The sequence below is a fragment of the Vipera ursinii genome, assembly GCF_947247035.1.
Source record: "Vipera ursinii genome assembly, chromosome: Z".
Classification (NCBI taxonomy): Eukaryota; Metazoa; Chordata; class Lepidosauria; order Squamata; family Viperidae; genus Vipera; species Vipera ursinii.
In genome coordinates this window covers 22,637,968-22,661,049 of record NC_139517.1, presented here as the reverse complement: position 1 = coordinate 22,661,049, position 23,082 = coordinate 22,637,968, and the positions used below count along the sequence as shown (strand labels likewise).

Genomic DNA, 23,082 nt, shown 5'->3' with positions numbered 1-23,082 from the left:
TTTTTTCAGCCATCCTCACCACTCTCTGCACCGCCTTCCTGTCTGAAGCAGTGATGCTTCCAAACCAGACTGTGATGCTGTATGACAGGATGCTCTCGATCGTTCCCCTGTGGAAAGTGGTCAGGAGAGGGGAAGGAAGATGTGCTTTGCTCATGCGATGCAGAAAATGCAGGTGCTGCTGTACCCACTTCACCAGTTTCTCACTGTTGAGCGACCAACCAGCCTACTTGTTAGCTGCACACCCAGGAATTTGATGCTGGTAACCATCTCCACAGGTGAATCATTAATGCACAGAGAAGTGTGGCTGTGCCTGCCTTTTCTGAAATCAACAATGATCTCTTTGGTTTTTTCCAGTATTTAAAACTAGGCTGTTTTCCTTACACCAGTTCACAACCCCTCAATCTCCTTGCGGTAAGCTTCCACCTTATCATCATGAATAAGGCCCACTACTGTTGTATCATCTGCGAACTTCACAATATGGTTGGTGGCAAACCTAGCACAACAGTCATGAGTCAACAGGGTGAACAGCAGCAGACTTAGGACGCATCCCTGAGGAGAACCTGTGCTCAAGAAAATGGTATTAGATGAGATATTTAGAATATACACTAGATATGCAACGAGAAATACTCTCCCCAGAGAGGTGCATATAAGATTTACTAAAAAAGCATTAAGGGTAGATATACTACAGAAGCTGAGAAATGTTAAAATAAAATATAAAGGAAGAGAGATAGTGATGTTAAAACAGATCCCAAAAAGACCTGAGAAAGGAGTATCAATTTCTGACAAAATGCTTAATTAAAAAAGGGATAAATTTTAGATGGTTAATACCAGAAGGAGTAATGATAAATTGGCAAGAACAGAGATATAGACTGGACACAATAGAGAAAGCAGAACTTTTCTATGATAAATACTTTGGGCAGCAAGAAGAAGAAAGGCTGAGAGGGGAAAGAGTAATCAGACAGCAAAGAGACGAGACAGAGAAGCAACGCAGTAAGTATAGCATAGAACAGGAGGAAAGGGTGTTGAGAGAAGGGACAAGAGCAAAAGAGGCAAAAGAGCAAAGAGAGATGAGAATTTTATTTTTATTTTATTTTAATTCCATTTATATCCCGCCCTTCTCCGAAGACTCAGGGCGGCTTACAAACTTAGCAGTAGCCTTCATTCTATGTATAAGCCTGCTTATTAGGGCTTTCACACCTCCCCCAAGCGGCATTATTACAAAGTCAGCTTAATTGCCCCCAACAATCTGGGTCCTCATTTTACCTACCTCGGAAGGATGGAAGGCTGAGTCAACCTTGAGCCTGGTGGGATGCGAACCTGCACTAATTGCAGGCAGCTGGTGTTACTTAAGGAGGCATTAGCCCACTGCTCCACTTTAGGCTATTATAACAAGAGCAACTAAAACTTCAAATAAATAATCATGGAAGAAGAAATAAAAGCAATTTCAATAAACGTAAATGGACTGAATTTGGCTATAAAAAGAAAAAGAACACTAAATAAATTGGGGAAATTAAAAATGGATATAATTTGTTTACAAGAAGTTCATGTTAAGAAACAACATAAAAATCTACTAGAATATCCAAAATTGGGAGAATTATATTCCTCACTTGCAGATCAGAGTAAAAGAGGTGTGGTATTATATATTCAAAAAACAATACAAACTACACTGTTATATTCAGATGAAGCAGGGCAAATTTTAATGGTGGAAGTAATTATGAATTGTAAAAAAAACTTTATTGGTAGCGATTTACGCCCCAAATGAAAACCAAGAAAATTTCTATTCAAAATTATACCAGAAAATAATAGAATTGGAATTCGAAAGCATATGTATGATTGGAGATTTCAATGCTATTGTAAAGGCCGGGCTGGATTATAATACGACCAAAAAAAATAAGACCCTAAGGAGAACACCTCCAAAATCTTTTCATAATACGGTGGACGAATTAAATATACTAGATGTTTGGAGAGAAAAATATCCAGAAAAGAAGCAGTATACATTCTATTCTAACAGACACCTGTCCTAGTCGAGAATAGATATGATATGGACATCAAAAGACTTATTTACAAGCGCACAAAATATAAACATAGAAACAAGCAGATGGGCGGACCACAACCCAGTCACAATTACATGGAAAGGACAAAAAAAGAGCAGGATGGACATTAAATCAAACTGTATTGAATGAAAAAGACTTCCAGCAATATATGGAAAACGAAATAACTTTCTTTTTCAAGGAAAACAAAACAAAAGATCCTTCACTTCAAAATGTCTGGGATACGGCGAAAGCGTACATGAGAGGACTTGCTATATCTTATATGGGGAAAAAGAATAAACAGAAAAGACAAATTAGGGAAAAATTGGAGGAAGAATATAAGACTCTTGAGAAAGAATTACAGAAAGATACACAAAACAAAAAGATAAAAAAATTAATGGAGTTGAAAAAGCATAAAATGAACTTAATAGAAAATGAAGAGGTGAGAAGGGAAATAAAGGCAGCTAAACAAACCTTTTCTGAACATGCAAAAAAACCAGGGAGATGGTTGACATATAAAATTAAAAAGGAGAAAGAGAAGAGATGGATTAAACAACTGGAAGATGCCAAGGGGACTTTACAACACCAGAATGAATAAAAAAATAGCTTGGAAATATTATGAGAATTTATATAAGCAACAAGTAGTTTCAGATAAGATAAAACAATTCTTGGAAAAAACAGAGATACCTAAACTACCAGAGAAATTTAAAAAGTTACTAGAAGAGAAAATAACAATGATGGAATTAACAGAAGCAATCAAAAAACAAAAGAATGGCAAAACACCTGGACCAGATGGGCTACCAGCAGAACTATATAGAACATTGCAGGAACTGTTCGGCAATGTAATGCTGGAACTCTATAATGAACCCCTCTCTGAAGCTAAGATAACAGATTTGTGGTCGGAAGCACTTATTACCTTGATACTAAAGGAAGAAACAGAAATACAAAAAATAAAGAACTATAGACCAATTTCCTTGCTGAATGTGGACTACAAAATATTTGCATCAATCATGGCCGAAAGGCTTAAAAAGTTCCTAAATTAATTTATACATATGGATCAAAATGGGTTCCTGCCCAAAAGACAGATTAGAGACAACACATTAGAATATTATGAAACGCATCCCAAAAAACAGATGGCATTGATGTTTTTGGATGCACAGAAACCATTCGACAATGTGAATTGGCAATTCATGATAAGACAACTACAGATTATGGATTTTGGGGAGAAATTTATAAATGTAATTAAAGCAATTTACAATAAACAAACAGCCAAAATAATGATAAATGGAGATATGACTGAAAAGATTAACATTATGAAGGGAACAAGGCAGGGATGCCCTTTATCCTCATTATTGTTTGTATTGACACTAGAGATACTAACTAGAACTATAAGACAGAATAAGGATATAAAAGGTATGAAAGTTAAAAGAGAAGAATATAAGCTACAAGCTTTTGCAGATGGTTTAGTATTTATCTTGGAGGAGCCACTAGAGACAGGACCTGTATTAATAGAACAAATAGAAAAATATGGTGAGGTAGCAGGTTTGAAGATTAATAAAGATAAAACAAAAATGTTAGTGAAAAATATTACTGGAAAAACAAAAACAAAAAAAGAATTGATGGGAAAGTTAGAGATACAGATTGTAAAGAAGGTAAAATATCTGGGGATTCACCTGACAACAAGATGTACAACAATTAAAGAAGATAACTATTACAAATTGAAAAGACAAATCGAAGTAGATTTGGATAAATGGGAAAAGGTACAACTATCATTAATGGGCAGGATTTCAGTAATCAAAATGAATATATTACCACAATTGTTGTTTTTGTTTTCAACAATACCAATAAGATTGGAAAAGAAATATTTTGAGGGGCTAAATAAAATAATTTTGAAATATATTTGGCAGGGGGAAAAGGCAAGGATTAATTTAAAAATGTTACAGGATGCAAGACTCAGAGGTGGGTTTAGTTTACCTAATTGGGAATTATATTAGCAGGCTGCAGTAATGTCATGGATGAGAGAATGGATGTTACTGAGGAATACTAGATTATTAACATGAGAGGGACATGATTTACAGTTGGGATGGCATTCGTTCCTATGGTATGGGAAAAATAGAATACACAGCTATTTCCAGAGACGTTATATCAGGAATTCTTTATTGATGGTTTGGGAGAAAATAAAGAGGAAGCATTACTTGAGGATTCCAGATTGGCTCTCAATGATGGAAGCATTAATACACCCCAATATGTTTAACATGGAAAACATTATAAGATATAAAGACCTACTAACAGATACGGGGAAGCTGAAAACCAAACAATTAGAGGAACAAGGAATAAAGATGGATTGGTACATGAGAACGCAAATACAATCTAGATATGAAAAAAGATGCTAAAATAGATGGTTTTAATTTGGGAAGAACAGAGTTAGATGAAATACTTACGGGAACTGAAGAAAAATGGATTAAAAAATGTATAGCTACTTATTATATAGGGAATTAGAGGAGGAGCAAGTCAAGGTGTCAATGATAAAATGGTCAAGAAATTTTGAATATATGATTGAATTAGATAAGATAAAGGTAAAGGTTCCCCCGCACATGCATGCTAGTCGTTTCCAACTCTAGGGGCCGGTGCTCATCTCTGTTTCAAAGCCGAAGAGACAGTGCTTGTCCAAGGACGTCTCCGTGGTCATGTGGCCAGCATGACTAGACGCCAAAGGTGCACGGAACGCTGTTACCTTCCCACCGTAGTGGTCCCTATTTTTCTACTTGCATTTTTATGTGCTTTCAAACTGCTAGGTTGGCAGAAGCTGGGACAAGTAACAGGTGCGGCACTCGGGATTCGACCTGCCAAACTGCTGACATTCTGATTGACAAGCTCAGCGTCCTAACCCAATGAGCCACCGCGTCCCTTTGAATTAGATAGATGGCAGCAATTGTGGGAAAGAAACTATAAACTGACAATGGTGACAGTGTATAAAGAAAATATGTACAAGGTGTTCTACAAATGGCATATGTCTCCAGAAAAACTAGCTAAAATGTTTAAGGACAGATCTATGAAATGTTGGAAATGCTATCAAATACCAGGCTCTTTCTATCATATGTGGTGGACATGTGCAGAAGCTAAAACCTATTGGAACATAATCAAATCATGGATAGAAAAGATGATACAACAACGTATAAAATTAAGACCAGAAATATTTCTGTTGGGTATTTTACCAGAGAAATATAGCAAAGAGAACACATATTTGATTATTCATATAACCACTGCAGCTAGGATTGTGTTTGCACAAAACTGGAAGGCACTGAAAGCTCCTCCAGAAGAAGAAGTGATCAGGAAAATAATGGAATGTGCGGAAATGAATAGATTAACAAAGATAATTAAAGATAAGACAGAGTCAGAGTATTATGAAATTTGGGGGAAAATTTATGAGTGGGTGAAAAAGAGAATATGCTTAAAAGACAGCTAACACTAATTTAGATGGAAGAAAAATGAGGAGATAAGGATATTATCATACCTAATATAGACATTGAAAATCTAAGGAGAGGAGCTGCTCGGACATCACCCCTGAATTGTATCGGAAGAGGAATGGGAGGGAAGAAAGGAGAGGAAAGAGGGAAGGGAGTAGAGGAGGGGGGAGGAAGTAGGAAGGTTGGACGGAAAGAGGAGGAGAAGTGGGGAGAAACGGGAGGGGAGTGGTGAGGGAAAGAGGAGAGAAGAAGAAGAAGAGGGAAGTAGGAAAGAAAGGAGAAAGGGAGAAAGAAAGTAGAGAAGAGGGAAGGGAAAGAAGGAGGGTCGATACAGTGAAAGGGGAAATGGACGAACAGCACCCAAACTTACGTGTATCTATTTATGTATGGCGATATATTTGTTGTTTGTGGAAGAAATGGGAAAATAAAACTGAATATAAAATAAAATAAAAAAAAAGAAAATGGTGTTAGAGGTATTTGTTCCAACTCACACATATTGGGGACTGTTTGGTAAGAAAATCAAGAATCCAGTTGCACGGAGTGTTTATGCCCAAAAGGCCCAGTTTGTCTACTAGATGCTGGGGAATGATTGTGTTAAATGCTAAAGTGAAGTCAACAAACAACAAATGCACATGAGTATTTCTTTCCTCTAAGTGCTTCAAGCTCAGATGGAGAACAGAAGAGATGGCATCCTCTGTAGAGCGATTTGGTCAGTAGGAAAACAGCAGGTCAAATGCTGGTGGGAAGCTACATACAATAAAGTCCTTTATCATCTTCTCAAAGCATTTCATAATGGTGGGTGTCAGTGCAACTGGACAGTAATCATTGAGGCCTGTAATTGTGGACTTTTTTGGCACTGGCCAGATGATGCCATCTTAAAGCATGATGGGACCACTGCCTGCTGCAATGAGAGATTGAAAATATCTGTGAAAGCACACGCCAGCTCATTTGTGCATTCCTTAAGGACACATCCAGGGATGTTATCTGGGCCTGCTGCTTTCCGAATGTTAACTTTCTGCAGTGTCTTCTGGACAGAGGTGTCATCAAAGCTTAGCACTTGCTCATCAGGATGGGGCACAGCTTTCCTAGCAGGAGTGCTATTTGATGCCTCAAATCTTCCAAAAATGTATTCAGTTTGTTTAGGAAGTCTGTGTCATCCTTGCATCTCAATGGAGTCACTAAGAGTAAAACTTCTATCCAGCCGAAATGTTGAAAATCTCATCAAGCTAACAGCACTATCTAGGACAGAGGGCTTTAACCAAGTTTTTGTTGCAATGATGACAGTGCAATTTCTCACCTCCTGGTTAGTTGTTAAATCCAGCCTCAAGTAATCCAATCCAAAGAAGTCTCAAAAATGGTGCAGAGCTTCAAAAAGAAGTAATAAACTGTGACTAAAGAGAGCCTCTTTTAGCTAAAAAAAAAGAAAAAAAGAAAATAGTATCCTAAATTGGTTAAGAAATGAAGTGCATGATTTATTGTCCATTTGAAAAATAAATTTCAAAATGGCTGTCTTATCCCACCACAAAGTGATTGCAGCCCCACCCCCCAACTTTGGCTCCACCAGCTGCTTCAAAGCACAGCTGCTTTTGGAGGAGCTTGGGGGATGATTGTAGAACTCTACCTAACCCAGGAGAGTCAGATAAACAAAAGGGAAGCCTGTTCCTTTTGTTATTAGGTTGAAAAAATGACAGTCCAAAGGGAGGAGATTGTCTAGGCATGTCAGGTGGCAGCAATATCTTCACCAGAAGTCCAACGCAAAGTTCTTTTGATTGCAGTTCTAAATTTATGGGTAATTCCAATTCCCATTTTAGAGGGGTTCAAATGAAACTTGGGAATCGGCTCAGCATTGTTGATGTGTTATTTCTCCTATAGGATCTTTGTCCCACAAAAAATAGTATGCATAATGTATCAGTGATCTATATGAGACACACTTGCCCTGTTTAGAAACATTTTCAGTAGTAGAAAAAGGATGGCTATTGAATATGAAGCTTCAAAACATTGTGTATATTTTTATTATTGTGATTTCTATTCCCTATCATTTAAAATGAGAAACAGTGCAAAGATTTCCTTTTTCTGGTTTAATGTATTTCACTGGATTTTATCAAGAATATTTAGAAATTTATCTTCCCTTGGAATGTTTTCCTTCCTTGCAAGGAACAAAACCATTAAGGTTCTACCAGGTGGCTATAAGACCATTTCAAAGTGAAGGTAGTTAATTGGATTGAAGACAGTCCCACAGATCTAAGACTGACCACATTCTGGCCTGCATGGCCACCATGAGGTTGTAGTTTGGCAACCAGCCAGCCTGGGCCAGGGCCGAGGCAGCAGGAGCCGGTCCCTTGCTGTCTCCAGGGCAACTCTGCAGACTACATGTAATCACATTGCAGGCTGGATGTCTATTGTATTCAAATCATTTTTTCTATATTAAATGAGATGCAGAAATTGACATCCAGTGCTATAAAGACAGATTCACCATCATCACATCCAAAAGTTTGTCAACTATATAGAATTTATAAATATTGTACCATAAAGCAGTCATGTAATCACCATTCATGTGGTTAATAATCCACCTCTACGGTAAGAAGCAGAAATAATGGATAAACGGAATTGAAATTGCAAATAGTATACATGTGCTGTCTGGTTTAACAACCCTTGTGATTTCTGTAATGACCAAAGCAGAAGTGAGGTTGAAAGTCCAGTGATAGTCATGTGATGTCTCAAGGATTATCTCAACCTGATGCAAACATGAATTGCAATTATTGTCTTATCCTAGAGATCATCAAAATTTTCTACAAACACTGGTCTACTGTGAGGTCTTGACCTATGTCAGAATTGAGCCTGGAATTATGGTTGTAAGTCATTGACAGATAAAGTGGCATCACCCAAAGGCTTAAGTATAATCAGAGCTGATGAGAAAAAAAATGGCATGCTGGAGAAATCAATTTACAGAAGTGTGATTATTTTAAGAAATATATTAGACTACATTAGCATTTTTAAAAAATAATAATGGCAGTAAACAGGAGATACTTTAAAGAGGAAGAACAAAAACTTCATTAGTTAAGTAGGCATAACTGCAAATTATATGCCCAAAAATGTTGGGATTTTGATTGCCACATAGAGGTCTGATTCTTAGTCAATAATATCATTAAAATGTTAAAGTAGTGGATTTGGGTATTCTGTTTAATAGAAGTATGAAAGATGAAATATATTTTTAAAAAATACACATGGGAAAAAATCCAAGTGATAAGATGTGTTCTAGAACATTTTCATGACATTTTCTCACTTTATACATATTTTAGATTCAATAACAATAGTTGTCATTTAATATTTTGCTTAGCTTGGACTCTATAGTCCTATGCTGGGTAATTAAGTCTGGAGGGATACCAAAAGATCATTAAGCATGCCAAATATAAACAAACTTTTTCACTGGTAATGCATACTTATATGACAGAACAAATGTTGGGTACTATTTCTCCATTACTGAATCTATACTGGGTCTAAACATCATGTACCATAAGAAACAAAATTTCTGTGCAGAACAATGGTAAGTGATTTGAATATTTGGACAGCCTCTACTTTCAAGATTTGTGTCTTGCCTTTCCTCCAGGAGATCAAGGTAACATTATATCACCCTTCTCAAATTTTTCCCTACTACTGCAGGCTTACAAGAGTGCTGAGAAAATGATTAGTCCAGAGATCCAAGTGAACTTCCATTGCTGAGAATATTTTTGATAGCCTCTTATAGTTTAAACATTACATAAAAATATGATTAGGATGGGAAGGGGCAGGATGGGAGAGGTTAATGACTTGTTCCTTAATCAGTAATGGATTAAAGAAAATGGAGAATGCACTGATTGGACTAATTAGAGAATTAGTCATTCTCTAAATATTGTGGACATGTTCTAATTGTTATTGTTCTCACCTCGAATTCTTTTCAGATGTGGCATTCATCTTCATCTTGACTTAAACATGGAGAATCAAAGTACCGTGCCTTACTTTCTGCTCCTGGAATTCTCAAAAGATCGACATCTGCAGATTCTACACTTCTTCTTGTTCTTTGCATTATATCTGGCAACTATAACAGCAAATCTTCTAATCATTTCTGCAGTAGCTTTAGATAATCAATTGCATAGCCCCATGTACTTCTTTCTAATGAATTTGGCTGTGCAGGACCTGGGCATTGTTTCAGTCATCATCCCCAAATCCATGATAAATTCCCTTAAGGATACTAGATACATTTCCTACTTGGGTTGTGTTGCTCAAGTCTTTATCTTTGTCTCCTTTGAATGTGCTGATTTCTCCCTCCTGACTGTCATGGCATATGATCGGTATGTTGCTATTTGTTATCCACTGCACTATGGGATGGTGATGAATTGGACAGCATGCACCAAAATAATGATTCTGGTGGAGGTTACAGGTTTCCTTCTAGGAATTTTGCATACCACTGGCACCTTTTCCACCCCTTTCTGTTCTAATGTTGTCAACCAATTTTTCTGTGAAATTCCACAACTGTTAAAACTATCCTGCTTTGGTTTTAGTCTAACTGAAATTGGATTCCTTACAGCTGGTGTCATTGGAGGGTTTGGCTGCTTTATTTTTATCATTGTCTCCTACACTATGATCTTCAAGGCAGTGTTGAGAATCCCTTCTGTGAAAGGAAGGCAGAAAACCTTTTCCACTTGTCTTCCCCACCTTATAATCGTTTGTATGTTTTTGGTAACTTCATGCCTGGCCTATTTGCGATCTCCCTCTGACACTCCATCTTACTTAGATTTAGCATTAACTGTCTTATATTCTTTACTCCCATCCCTATTCAATCCAATCATCTACAGCATAAGAAATAAGAATATCAAATCTGTGCTTTCTAAATTGTGGAGATTCTGATATTTTATTTTGAACATTTTTTTCTATATTTTTTTTCTTTACATTATCTGCTCTTTTGAAGAACATTGTAGTTTCTAATTTACCAAATTTTTGCCCGGTTCATTGAATGAGACTGAATTTCTCCCCATTCATTTTTTCTTAATAGGAAAACTCAACAGCAAATACTGTTCATCATTAACAGAATAAATTGTGCCATGTCCTCAGATGCTGGAGTAAGTTTGACCTTAACACAAAAACCCTTTGACTGCGGTTCTAAATTTATGGGAAACTTAGATTTCCATGTTAGAGGAATTGAAGTAAAATTGGAAATTTGCTCAGCTTTTGTTGATGTGTTATTTTACCTATAAGATCTCCATCCCACAAAAAATAGTACACAAAGTTTATCAGGAAAGTTAGAGAGGTGTATTTGCACCATGAGCTATATGGGAGACACTTGCCTTCTTTAGAAACACTTCCAGTGGTAGAAAAAGAAAGAGGCTATTCAATTTGAAGCTTCACAACATTGTTTATATTTTTATTGTTGTAAGTTTTGTCCATATCATTTAAAGTAGTAGACATGGCAAACATTTTCTTTCTTTGGTTTAGTGTATTTTACTGGATTTTTTCCAAGGATATTTCTATCTTCTCTTAGAATGTTTTACTTTCTTGCCTAAAGTAAAACCACCAGGTTTAAGGAATTCTTGTTTCTACCAGGTGGCAATAGCACCATCTCAAAGTCAAGGAGGTTAATTGGATTGAATATCAGAAAGAACATCCTATCTCTCTGTGGGCACCATGACCCAGAGGTCGCAACTGTCCCTCTTCAACCAACCACCTGCTAATTCGCTGAGGTACCACATGGCTGAATGCATCCCAGCACAGCTGGTTTCCCTCCCTGCCATCCCGTCTCTCCTGGCCTCGCATGCTCTCCTTTTCCCAGGCACAACCCACTGCATCACCCCCTCAGCTGTTGGCTGACCATCCATCTTGGAGGCAGCTTCTTTGAACTGCTGGCGATGGGCTGTGGAGCCCCAGAGTGCACCTGTTGAGGGGCTGGCAGGCTGTGACTACTGATGGACACTGTTTGCTCCCATGCACTCACTGGCCTCTGTGTGCGGGGGCCGATTGTGTCAGGCAGCAGCTGCCCCATCCCTTGCCTTACCCCATGGCAATGGCACCCCCACCCTGCCTTGCCTCACCCCACAGGATGAGTCTCCTGCCTACTGCCCCACCTGCCAGAGACCTTTTGGAGCTCCCCCAACCCTGCCACCCAGCACAGGTGTCCCTCCCCACAAGCAACATTGAGTTGACCACACCCATCTTGGGCACAACCACCCAATCTTCCATGACCACCACAGCCACACCCACCCAGTGGTCCATGCCCACCTGGCACCCAGCAATAAATAAGTGGGTTTTGGGTTGCAGTTTGGGCACTCGGTCTCTAAAAGTTTCACCACCTCTGTCCTATGGCACCGAAGTGTATCATCAAGACAAAGCAGAACAAAATATAACTCAAGTACAAAATTTCAGTGATTGAAATAAATGCTTGCTTTATTCTGCATTAGATAATGCAGAATAATGCATTATATAATATGCATTACATATTATCAACATTGCATGAATCAACCTTACATGAACCATATAATTTTTTTTATGTACCATGCATCTAAGGGAAAGAGATACACAGTACTATCCATTCACCCTTGCAAATCTTCCAGTAGATCCACCAATAGTACTCCTGACTTTTGTATCTCCTCCCACCCAGTATCCAATATTGGGGGGAAACAAGCACTTATAGTTCACCTTAACCTATGATCTGGCATGGATAAGAAACTAATCCACTGTCTCCTATATTATTCCATGTCACTCTTACACTCCATCAGCCAATTATCTAAAGTATGTCATGGGATTTGTTAGACTATATCTTTCTTTAGAGACTGGTATTTTTTACAGCCCAATATTAAGGGAACTCTGGTCTATATTATTGATGAGGGTGTTTTCTGGCACCATTTTATGTCTGAGAATGGTATTTTTGGGTATTTATAATATATATATTTTTATATTGTATTTTAATTATTGCTAGTTGGCATAGATGTCCTGGCAATATTAATAAACAAATAAATGTGGATTATTTAAAGGAAAATAATCAACATGCATTTACATGTGTTTTATTTAGATTTATCAGGATGTTCTTGCACAATTTTCCAGCTGGCTCTTCAGTACCACTTCTAATCAAGCACCCTCCTTCTTCAATTATGTGCTTAAACTCTGCCCACTTGTCTTGATGTCTTTTCATAGCTTAAAATGTGTTTGAGGTAAAGAAGCCTTTTTAAAGGGGTTTTATGATGGGGTATACACCATTTGATGCAGTTTCTTTTCTTAATTTCCCTAAAGCTTTTAGTTACTAAAAGACCAGCTACTTCTTTCAGCAGGTTATGAGCGGAGAGTTCCATGAGTTACAAAGCTTCTTGTTCTCTGTGTTTTATTTGGCAACTATAGTAGCAAATCTTCTAATCATTTCTGCAGTAGCTTTACATAATCAACTGCATATCCCCATGCACCAGTTTCTGATGAATTTGGCTGTGCAGCATTGGGCATTGTTTCAGTCAATATCCCCAAATCCTATTTTAGAACTTATTGTTTTATCAATGTATAAAATTCAAAGAAAAATAAAATTAGGAAATTAAGGGAAGAAAAAAGAAAGGGGCAAAGAAAATATGAGATACAAGGGAATAAAAAAAAATGTGCTGACTTCTGACTCTTTTTTAACACACTACAAGATAACATTGCAATCAGAACTTTTTACTTTTACACATTAGTATATAACTAGCCATTTCTATAACAACAAATGTATCTAATTGGCAAAACCAAAGTCAAAGTTTCATTTTTTTTATCACAAGCACAAAATCCAGAAGTGATATCCAAATAAAAAACCTAAATATATTCTCTCTTTGAATAAAGCAACCAATTTAGCCATTACTGCTTTATCTTCCTTGCTGTTAAAATAATATATATTCTTATTTGCACTTGATAATCTTTATAAAATATCACTATTTATATTAACAAAATTCACTGTATTATTTCAGATTTTTTAACCTTAAAGGGAAAAATATTTTTTCATCCACTTTAAAGCACCAAGCTTTTCTTTAAAAACATTTCTAAAATTAAATTTAAATTAACATTAACATTCTAATGCATCTTTTTAAAAATCTTCCTTTTAGCATACATAAAGTTCACTTTCAGACCAATGAAATTCCAAATAACTCCAACTAATTCATTAAAATTAGATTGCTCCCTCCAAGTTATCCTCATAGAATTTTTTTTTAAAGATCTAGATTTTTCTTTACACTAATACATCTTTTTCTTTAATTTTCTCAACATATTTTTAAATAAACATTCAATAATATTTTACAAAATTCCTTAGGCAACCTGGTGGCCCATGGCTCCCTAGGTAAAGGTAAAGGTTCCCCTGCACATGTGTGCTAGACGTTTCCAACTCTAGGGGCCAGTGCTCATCTCCGTTTCAAAGCCAAAGAGCCAGCACTTGTCCGACGACATCTCCATGGTCATGTGGCCGGCATGACTAGATGCCAAAGGCGCACGGAATGCTGTTACCTTCCCACCATAGTGGTCCCTATTTTTCTACTTGCATTTTTACGTGCTTTTGAACTGCTAGGTTGGCAGAAGCTGGGACAAGTAACAGGTGCTCGCTCTGTTACGCGGCACTCAGGATTCGACCTGCCAAACTGCCGACCTTCTGATCGACAAGCTCAGTGTCCTAACCCACTGAGCCACTGCTCCCTAGGGATCACCATATTGATGCCGAAGTTAGTGCGGACACCCAATCGGCATAGCCCACTGCAGCCCAGAACTCCTGAGCTCAAGCGATCCACCAGCCTCAGCCTCCAGAGTAGCTGGCTTACAGGCTTGTGCTACTGCACCCAGCTTTGCTCAATATTGGAAAAATGAAGAAATACCATCTGAAGAAGATATAATCAAGAAAATCCTGGACTGTATTTTAAGAACTTTAGGAATTAGTTAAGTATTATATATAAAGGAAAAGATACCTTTTCAAACTTTAGATTAAAACTTTCTTTCAATTACAAATATGAAACCAATGAAAATCCATCCTAATTCCAATGGACTCATTAGGTTTAAGTCACTTCTTCCACTTTGTTTTCATGGAATAAAATCTTTTTCTTTTCTGGAATGTTTTTCAAGTAGTTACAAACTTTTCTTTTTCTCAAGGATTTCCCAACCTTGTTAATATCCATGAGAAAAAAGTCCCAAACCTGTCATTTTAAAAATTGCAAATTTTCTTGAAGCTCTTCTTTCAATTGCATTGGAAGGCTTCTTTTTAAACCATCACAATAAAAAATGGTTTCATGTTTATATTCCAAAATTACAGTTCCATAGAGATACAATTCAGTGGTGAGAAAAGTAAGGTCATGCACTTAGATAGGAAGTTTAGTTGAAATTGGAGTCTTTGTGGCTGATGTCATTGCAGGATTTAGTTGCTTTGTTTTTATTTTTGTCTTATACACCATGATCTTTAAGGCCGTGTTAAGAATCCCTTCTGTGAAAGGAAGGCAGAAGGCCTTTTCCAGTTGTTTTCCCCACCTTATAGACTTCTTATGTGTCAGATAACAGTGTGTTTGGCATATTTGTGATCTCCCTCTGACATCTCATTTTACTTAGATGGCTTATATTTTTTATTCCCAGCCCTATTCAATACAATCATCTATAGCATAAGCAATAAGAATTTCAAGTCTGTAAATTGGGGAGATTCTAACATTTTATTTTGAATATTTTTTCTTTTTTTTTCCTTACATCAAATGCTCTGTGTCTTTTCCCCCTCATATTTTGATGCTGAGGTAGAAGTAGAGTTTGCCATTCTGGACCAATGGTAGTACTTGAGAAGGTGTCAACCAGTAATCCCAAAATTCTAATTACTGCCCTGTTTTTCAGGGTGCTATGTGTTGCTTTAGCAGCATCCTGAATTCCATGTGTTGAAAACTGCCATCTAAAAAAAGGAGACTCGACTGCCCAATTTCTCCTTGCCAAACGTCCAGTACATCCATAAGAGCTACACATATGGATTCCTGACTTTTCTTTCTCCTTTCACCCAATACACCAATCAACCTACTTGACAAATGAGGCAGCATGGATGAAGGACTCTGATGCTGCCTGCTACATAATTTCATATCCATTGTATGGTAATGGAATGTCACTGTTTCATATAGGAAACCCATTATTGGAAACAGTGAACAGTATCCAAAAAAGAAAGTTATTGACATCCTTGATGCTCAATAACAAGACACAGAAATGATAGCACAGTCACCTGAACAAGAGGAGAATGGAATTAGAGCCAGTAGCCCATTTCTTAATGGTAATATTGTGCCACCTAAAGGCTTATACTGTCAGACAGAGCAGATGAGACACTAATTCTTTTCACAAGACAACACATGGAAGGGGTCATAGACACATGCACAAACATGCATGCCCACACACACATGTGTGTGTGCATGCACATGCACACACACACACACACACACACACACATATGGTAGAAAAATGATTTAATCTCTTTACAAAATTCCACAAAAGAGATAACATATATTGAATAGAGATGGTCTTCTGTATTAAATGGGGGTGCAGAAGTGGACATCAAATGCCATAACATGGATTTGTCAACAAAGGATATTTCCAAAAGGTCAAAGCTGGCAATGAAATTTTTCCATGTGTCATAAACAGACAAATTTAAAAACTTTTTATAATGGTTCAGGTAATCCTTGCTTTTATAAATACTTTATCATGATACAGGCACTTACCAACTGCCTCACTGAGTAACAGTACAAAGGCTTTGTATTGATGAATGTAAATACAAATGGCTTTGCATTTACGAATGTTGGCAGCATCCAAGAGTCACGTGATTGCCATTCATGTGCTTAATAACTGGCTCCCTCCAAGCAGCATTAATGAAGAATGAAGAAATGGAATTTTAAGTAGTGATCGTATGATATCTTATTTAATAACCCCAGTGATTCATTTAATGACAGAAGTCAAAATAAAGTGGTAAGTCTGGCATGGTCATATGATGTCACAAGGACTGGAGCACTTACTAACAGATTTGTCAATCCCAGTTGTGTTTAATAGGCAAGGACCACCTATACGTGCAATGTGAAAATGAACTCATAGTCAAGTATTCAGTGGGATTTTTTTTGCCAATCTGGAGTAAGCATGAATTACAGTTATTGATAGATTTAACTTTGTCTTATTTTATGGCTCATGAATATTTGCCAGGTTCCCTTGTCTGCAGTATATTTCATTAGTTTTAATAAAATATTGTGCTTATCAGAAGGAATGATATCCTAAAATTAATTTCAAGAACCAACAATGTTTAATATATATTAGACCTCATGAATGAAGATGAATATACAGGCCCCAGGATAACATTGCAGGATCCAATCTGGATCATTGGGACCAAAGGTTTAGTCTTTCAAGCTTTTGGACTCGTGTTGGAACCCATCCTCAGGAGTCTGAAAACCTGGAAGACTAAACCTCTGGTCCTGGTGACTGACCAGATTGGATCCTGCCTCCTAAGCGATGTTTAGAAAATAAAAATAATGGGGGATGGGGGATACCCTAGGTGATTCCCTGGAGAATCTCATGTGTTGAGACTAGTAACTGGTAATTGCTAATTATATTAAACATCCAGACACTCATTATATTTTGCTTCTAGAAGGAAGCAAAATAATTACAAATATAAAGACAACTTATTGTTTATATTCCAAAATGCTGTATAAACTCAGTTACCCACTGATACATCTTTTTCAAAGCTGGACAATTTCTATAGCATTTCTGCATTACTGAATAATAAATCCATGAAGAAAAATAGTAAGTGATGATTACTATGCATTGATTGTTCTGCCAAAAGGCCATTTCATTTTCCATTCCATTTTTCATAGCTGGACAATTTCTATAGCATTTCTGCATTACTGAATAATAAATCTGTGAAGAAAAATAGTAAGTGATGATTACTATACATTGATTGTTCTGCCAAAAGGCCATTTCCTGCTTTTTAGAGTGAATTGGCACTTCTTTACATATCAATGACTTTGTATTAGACTCACTTTTATACTTCTGACTCTGGGGAAAGGATTGAAAAACAAATAAAATTATAACCCAGTACTACTTTGCTATAATAAAGAAACTTTTTAGGGTTGGGAGATTTATCCTAAAAGGTAGATTTAAAGTATTATGAAGAAAATAATGGAAATCTACTGTAGCAGAGAGGGTGGTCCATAACATTCCTAAATAATAAAACAAGATAATGCTTAACATAATGGTACATCTTCTGCATGCAGATATTGGATATTAAAAAGGAAGTACTTTACAATTTGCACAAATTTAAATACCCTGGTTGAACTGAGTACTAATTGCTGAATTAGCATCTGTAATATCATTTCTAGATTCACCTGGGATAATGTTTGTTTTCCATTCTAGTTAAAAATTTGATTCTTGTTGTTCAAATTCATTACTATGATAGAATATGTTCATTCTATACCAGAGCAAAAACAATGAAAGAGACAAATATCTTGTTAATCTTTGTTAATTTGGGGTGGGAACATTCAGATATGAGTTTTTAAAAACTTAGCTAGTCAATAAAGTGTACATCCAGTCCAACATTTATCAGTCAGTGGAATAATCTACTTTAATACACCATTATGATGGCATATTACTTTATTATGCTAAAATAGTATAAGTAATAAACTGTGAGAAAAATAGAAGTGATAATCAAGAATATTTTTAAAAGCACTTATGTACCCAGAATTACAAAGTTTGAAGGCTAGCATTACAGGGTTTCCCTATCAATTGGAAAGGAAGGATGATAGTGGGTAGCTACTTTGTCAGTGGTCTTTTTCTGGGTTTCTTTAATGCATTTCTTGGCTTTCTCAAACCATGATTTTCTTGAAGCTGAAGACTAAGACCAATCTGAAACGTTTGACTGATTTTGAATCCAGCTGATCAGTTGAAGCTACTGTGCTCTTCCAGCCTATGAAACCCAACTCAACTTGTTTGCTTCCAGGAGTCAGGAAAGCTGAACATGCAAAGTCCAGGAAAGCAATATGGCTCATGTTACATAAAGCCCAACCATTTTCTTGGGCTGTCCCACAAGTCCAAATCCTGGGAGGGGCATAGCTGGCCTTTATCAGCATCAAGGCCACACTGGTGGAGCTCTTCAGTCTAGGGGGCAAAGAATCTCGCTTCAGAGGCTCAATGGGGTTTCTCTCAGAGGCAAGTAAGGAAGAAGCTTAGGGCTGCCTATCCCAGTCTGCATATCTTCTGAATGACTTGAAGTAAGGGAGAAAGAGGAAAGGAAGAAAGAGAAGCAGAGCACAACACAGGAAGTCTCATGGAAAAGCAAATGAGCTCCTCAACAGGTTATGGTCCTTGTTCTGACTAACAAAAATTATTACTGGGAAGAGTACATAATTTTGACATCTTTACCAATTACTGTTATTATTTTGTTACATATGTTGCCATTGGGTCAACAAAACACAGCTATTAGGAATTCAAATAAGAAAAGTTAAGGGGAGTGTTTGCCCGATCTTACTTTGAAATTATTGGATCCCTTTTAATACTATTAATTTTCTTTCCTACGGTTATTAGAATTATAGTACAAAAGGTAAAGGCAATCTATTTTTCTTCAGAGGGGGATATCTTCTGGAACTAGAAATGCCTAGCAGACCTCTTCTAAAGCACTTGTGTCAAACTCGCCACGTCACGTGACATATTGCAACATATCACAACTTTTTTTGCATTGCCAGAGCTGGGGTGGGCACAGCCTCCGTATGATGCAACCAGCCTATGGGCCGGCAGTTTGACACCCCTGTTCTAAAGCATAAGGCTTAACTTCTGGATGAAAAAGAGAATGAATTCCTCCCTTTTTTTAAAAAAAATGTCTTGACCGTAAGATTAAGCAAATTTTGAACCAAGATACAATGTAAATAATATAATGATGTAATGAGTGTCTTAAGTAAGGGTCTCGTATTTCTTATATAAATACTCAACCAACATTTATTTGTTTGTTTTAAGCATTATAATCTTATTTTTCAAAAATCTCCCAGAACATGTGTCAAAAAGAAATCTCCATTTCTTTGTGCTTGTGTGTGTGTTAAACATACTCAGAGATTAGCCAACAGTCTCTGATCCCATGCACTACATATATGTATTCATGGAATTATATACCCTGTCTTTTCTCTAAGAGATCAAGGCACTATATATTATATTTATTTAATTATTGCTATCCCTTCTTCATTATTTTTAAGTAACTCAAAACTGAAAACATACCTAATTCTCCTTCTTCCTCCTATTTCACCCACAACAACACTGTGCGGTGGGCTGGGCTGAGTGTGACTCAAAGTCGCTCAGTCAGTTTTTCATGCCTAAGGTGGGAGAAAAACTCACACTCTCCTCATTTCCAGGACAAAACTTAACTGGCATCCTTTGTTTTTTACCAACAACTTAGCCTTATAAAAGGTAATAAAAATGACCAATGTAAAGTCTCCCAAGTTTTTTTTCCATAGTTAAAATTGGAAAATCTTGTCAGGCACTTCCAAATTCTAACAAACATTTTAACCATAAAAACAATGTAAAGAATTGGGATGGAAGAAGGTTAAAAAAAAGAAGAGATATTTTGGTTGGTAATTTCATCAATGATTAATTGAAATAAATGGTGAGTGTGCTGACTGGACATTGGCATTCTTTTAACATGGTAGTGTTTGCTTAATTGTTGTCACATTACTTTTAAAGTTTTCTTTCTGTTCCCAGTACGTATCAAGCTGTAATTTCATTGTTTTAATTTAATGGTGTTTTCACCTCTGATTCCTTACTGAAGTGGCATTCATCTTATTCCTAACTTAAGTATGGAGAATCAGACAATTGTTTTTTACTTTCTGCTCATGGAATTTTCCAAAGATCGTCATCTGCAGCTTCTACATTTCTTCTTATTCTTCATATTGTACCTGGCAACTACAGCAACAAATCTTTTCATCATCTCTGCAGTAGCTTTTGACCATCGACTACACAGCCCCTTGTACTTCTTTCTAGTGAATTTGGCTGTACAGGATGTGGGCATTGTTTCAGTCATTGTCCCCAAATCCATGATAAATTCCCTCATGGACACCACACGGATCTCTTACTTTGGTTGCTTTGCACAAGTCTTGATCTTTGTCTGTTTTGAAGCATCGGATTTATCCCTCTTGACAGTGATGGCATATGATAGGTATGTTGCCATTTGCCATCCACTGCACTATGGAATAGTGATGAATTGGAAAGCCTGCACCAAAATTGTGATTCTGGTGTGGGTGACAAGTGTTCTCTATGCAATGTTGCATACCAGTAGCACTTTTTCCACTCCTTTCTGTTCTAATGTTGTCAATCAGTTTTTCTGTGAAATTCCACAATTGCTAAAGTTATCATGTTCTGGATTCAGTTTAATTGAAGCTGGAGTTATATTTGTGAGTATCACTGCAACATTAGGTTGTTTTATTTTTATTTTTGTCTCTTATACGCTGATTTTCAAGGCAGTGTTGAGAATCCCTTCTGTGAAAGGAAGACAGAAGACCTTTTCCACTTGTCTTCCCCATCTTATAGTCTTTTCCATGTTTTTGGTACCTGCATGCTTAGCATATCTGAAACCCTCTTCTAATACTACCATTTATTTAGATTTTGCATTAACTGCTCTATATTCTTTACTTCCACCACTGTTCAATCCAATCATCTACAGCATAAGAAATAAGAAAATCAAGTCTGTGCTGTCAAAATTGTGGAGATTCTAACAACTTATTTTGAAGATTTTTTTTTTAAATTTTCCTTTTATTAAATGTTCTGTGTCTATTTCCCTTATTTTTGTTGAAGCTAAGGTAGAAGTAGAGTTTGCCATTCTAGACCAACATAGTACTTGAGAGAATATCACCCAAACTCTAATTACTGCCCTGATTTGCAGAATGCTGTGTGTTATTTTAGCAACATCCTGAATTCCTTATGTTGAAAACTGCCATCCTAGGTTTTAGTATCAGGATCAGATTATAATGATGAGCTGATGCCCTCAAAATCTTTCTATCGTTCTCTTTAGAGATTTCAGTTTCAGATCCTGGTTACTGTTCAATACAGGTAGTCTTTCATTAGGGAAAAAAACAAACAAACTAGAGTTTATATTTATTGAACTCACTATCCAAATTTTTTTCCAATGCATTCATTGCAAAATTTGGTACTGGAGCTGACTTTGTATATCACACAAAGCCACAGTTCAATCAGTTATTGAGTAAGCCACAATTTTCTTACATCCCAGAAGATAATAAGGCATAAATCATGATTTAAAAACTATATTAACTAGCTTCACACAATATATAAACCAAAGACAAGGAAACAATATGATTTAGGAAATTGTTTCAATAAGCCCATAAGCTCTTTAAACCTTAGGCACCATCATTTTAATAATATTCAACTTTTAAAAGAAATTGTTTTAGCAGGCTACTTGGTTATTTTGCTAATGTACAACTTTTTTTCATAAATTCACATTGTTTCAGAGGGCAAAATCTTTTCCAAACAGCAAAAAGTCAGATTGTTGCCATCTTTATTGGGAAATGCATACTTAGTTGGCATATTGCATTCCATACGTGGCTTATGCCAGTTTGTGATCGAGAGACTTTGAGAGGAAATGAACTCTGGATACTGTAGAGTATGTGTAAAGACAGACTTTTTTTTATAGCGGGATATTACAGATAGTCCTTGACTTACAACAGGTTGTTTAGTGATTGTTAAAAGTTACAATGGCACTGAAAAAGTGACATGACTGTTTTTCACACTTATGACTATTGCAGCATCTCCATAGTTATGTAATCAAAATTCAGGTACACATATTTATGACTGTTGCAATGTCATCCGATCCCCTTTTGCAACCATCTGAGAAGCAAAGTCAGTGGGGAAGCCAGATTCACTTAAGAACCGTGTTACTAACTTAACAACTGAAGTGATTCACTTAACAACTGTGGCAAGAAAGGTCATAAAATTAGGCTACAATTCACTTAACAACTGTCTCACTTAGCAGCAGAGATTTTGGGCTCAGTTGGGCTCAGTTGTGAAGATTGCTTGTGTTCTATTTTTTAGATGAACATTATTTCCAAAATTTACAGCTCTATATTTCTTAATAAAATAACCTTTAACATAGAAGGAGGCTTCAATGCAATATAGTGACTTTGTAAACAAATGCCATATTATTTGTTTACAGTTAGTTTTATTTTAATGGTTTTTTAAATAGCCTTCTTTGGCTTTTAAAGAAAGCTATGGTTTCTATTCTAAAAGGTATAGAATATTTTTTTTTTGCTCACAACATGAATGATACTGAATTTCTCCCCATTAGTTTTTTTTCTTTTTCTTTTCTTTTTTTTGAAGAGAAAAGTCAAACAAAGAATATAGTTCATCATAAGCAGAAATCAGTTGTGACTCATCCTAAGATGGTGAAGGAAATTTGTCTGCAACACAAACGCTCTTTTGATTGCAGTTCCAAATTTATGGAAAACCCAGATTCCCGTGCTAGAAGAGTTCAAGTGAAACTTAGGAATTTGTTGAGCATTTATTGATGTGTTATTTCACCTATAGAATCTTTGTCCCACAAAAAATATTATACAAATTTGTATCAGGAAATTTAGGTATGT

At 36.5% G+C, this 23,082-nt stretch overlaps 1 protein-coding gene across 1 annotated transcript; it reads left to right on the top strand.

The window, feature by feature from the left end:
• Positions 1-9,466: 9,466 nt before the first annotated feature.
• On the top strand, positions 9,467-21,204 carry LOC310650022 (olfactory receptor 14J1-like; the record flags this gene model as incomplete). The annotated part of the gene is made up of 2 exons (XM_083378857.1): positions 9,467-10,371; positions 20,262-21,204. The coding sequence occupies 2 exons, from the start codon at positions 9,467-9,469 to the stop codon at positions 21,202-21,204; spliced, it is 1,848 nt and encodes a 615-aa protein (XP_083234983.1).
• Positions 21,205-23,082: the final 1,878 nt, after the last annotated feature.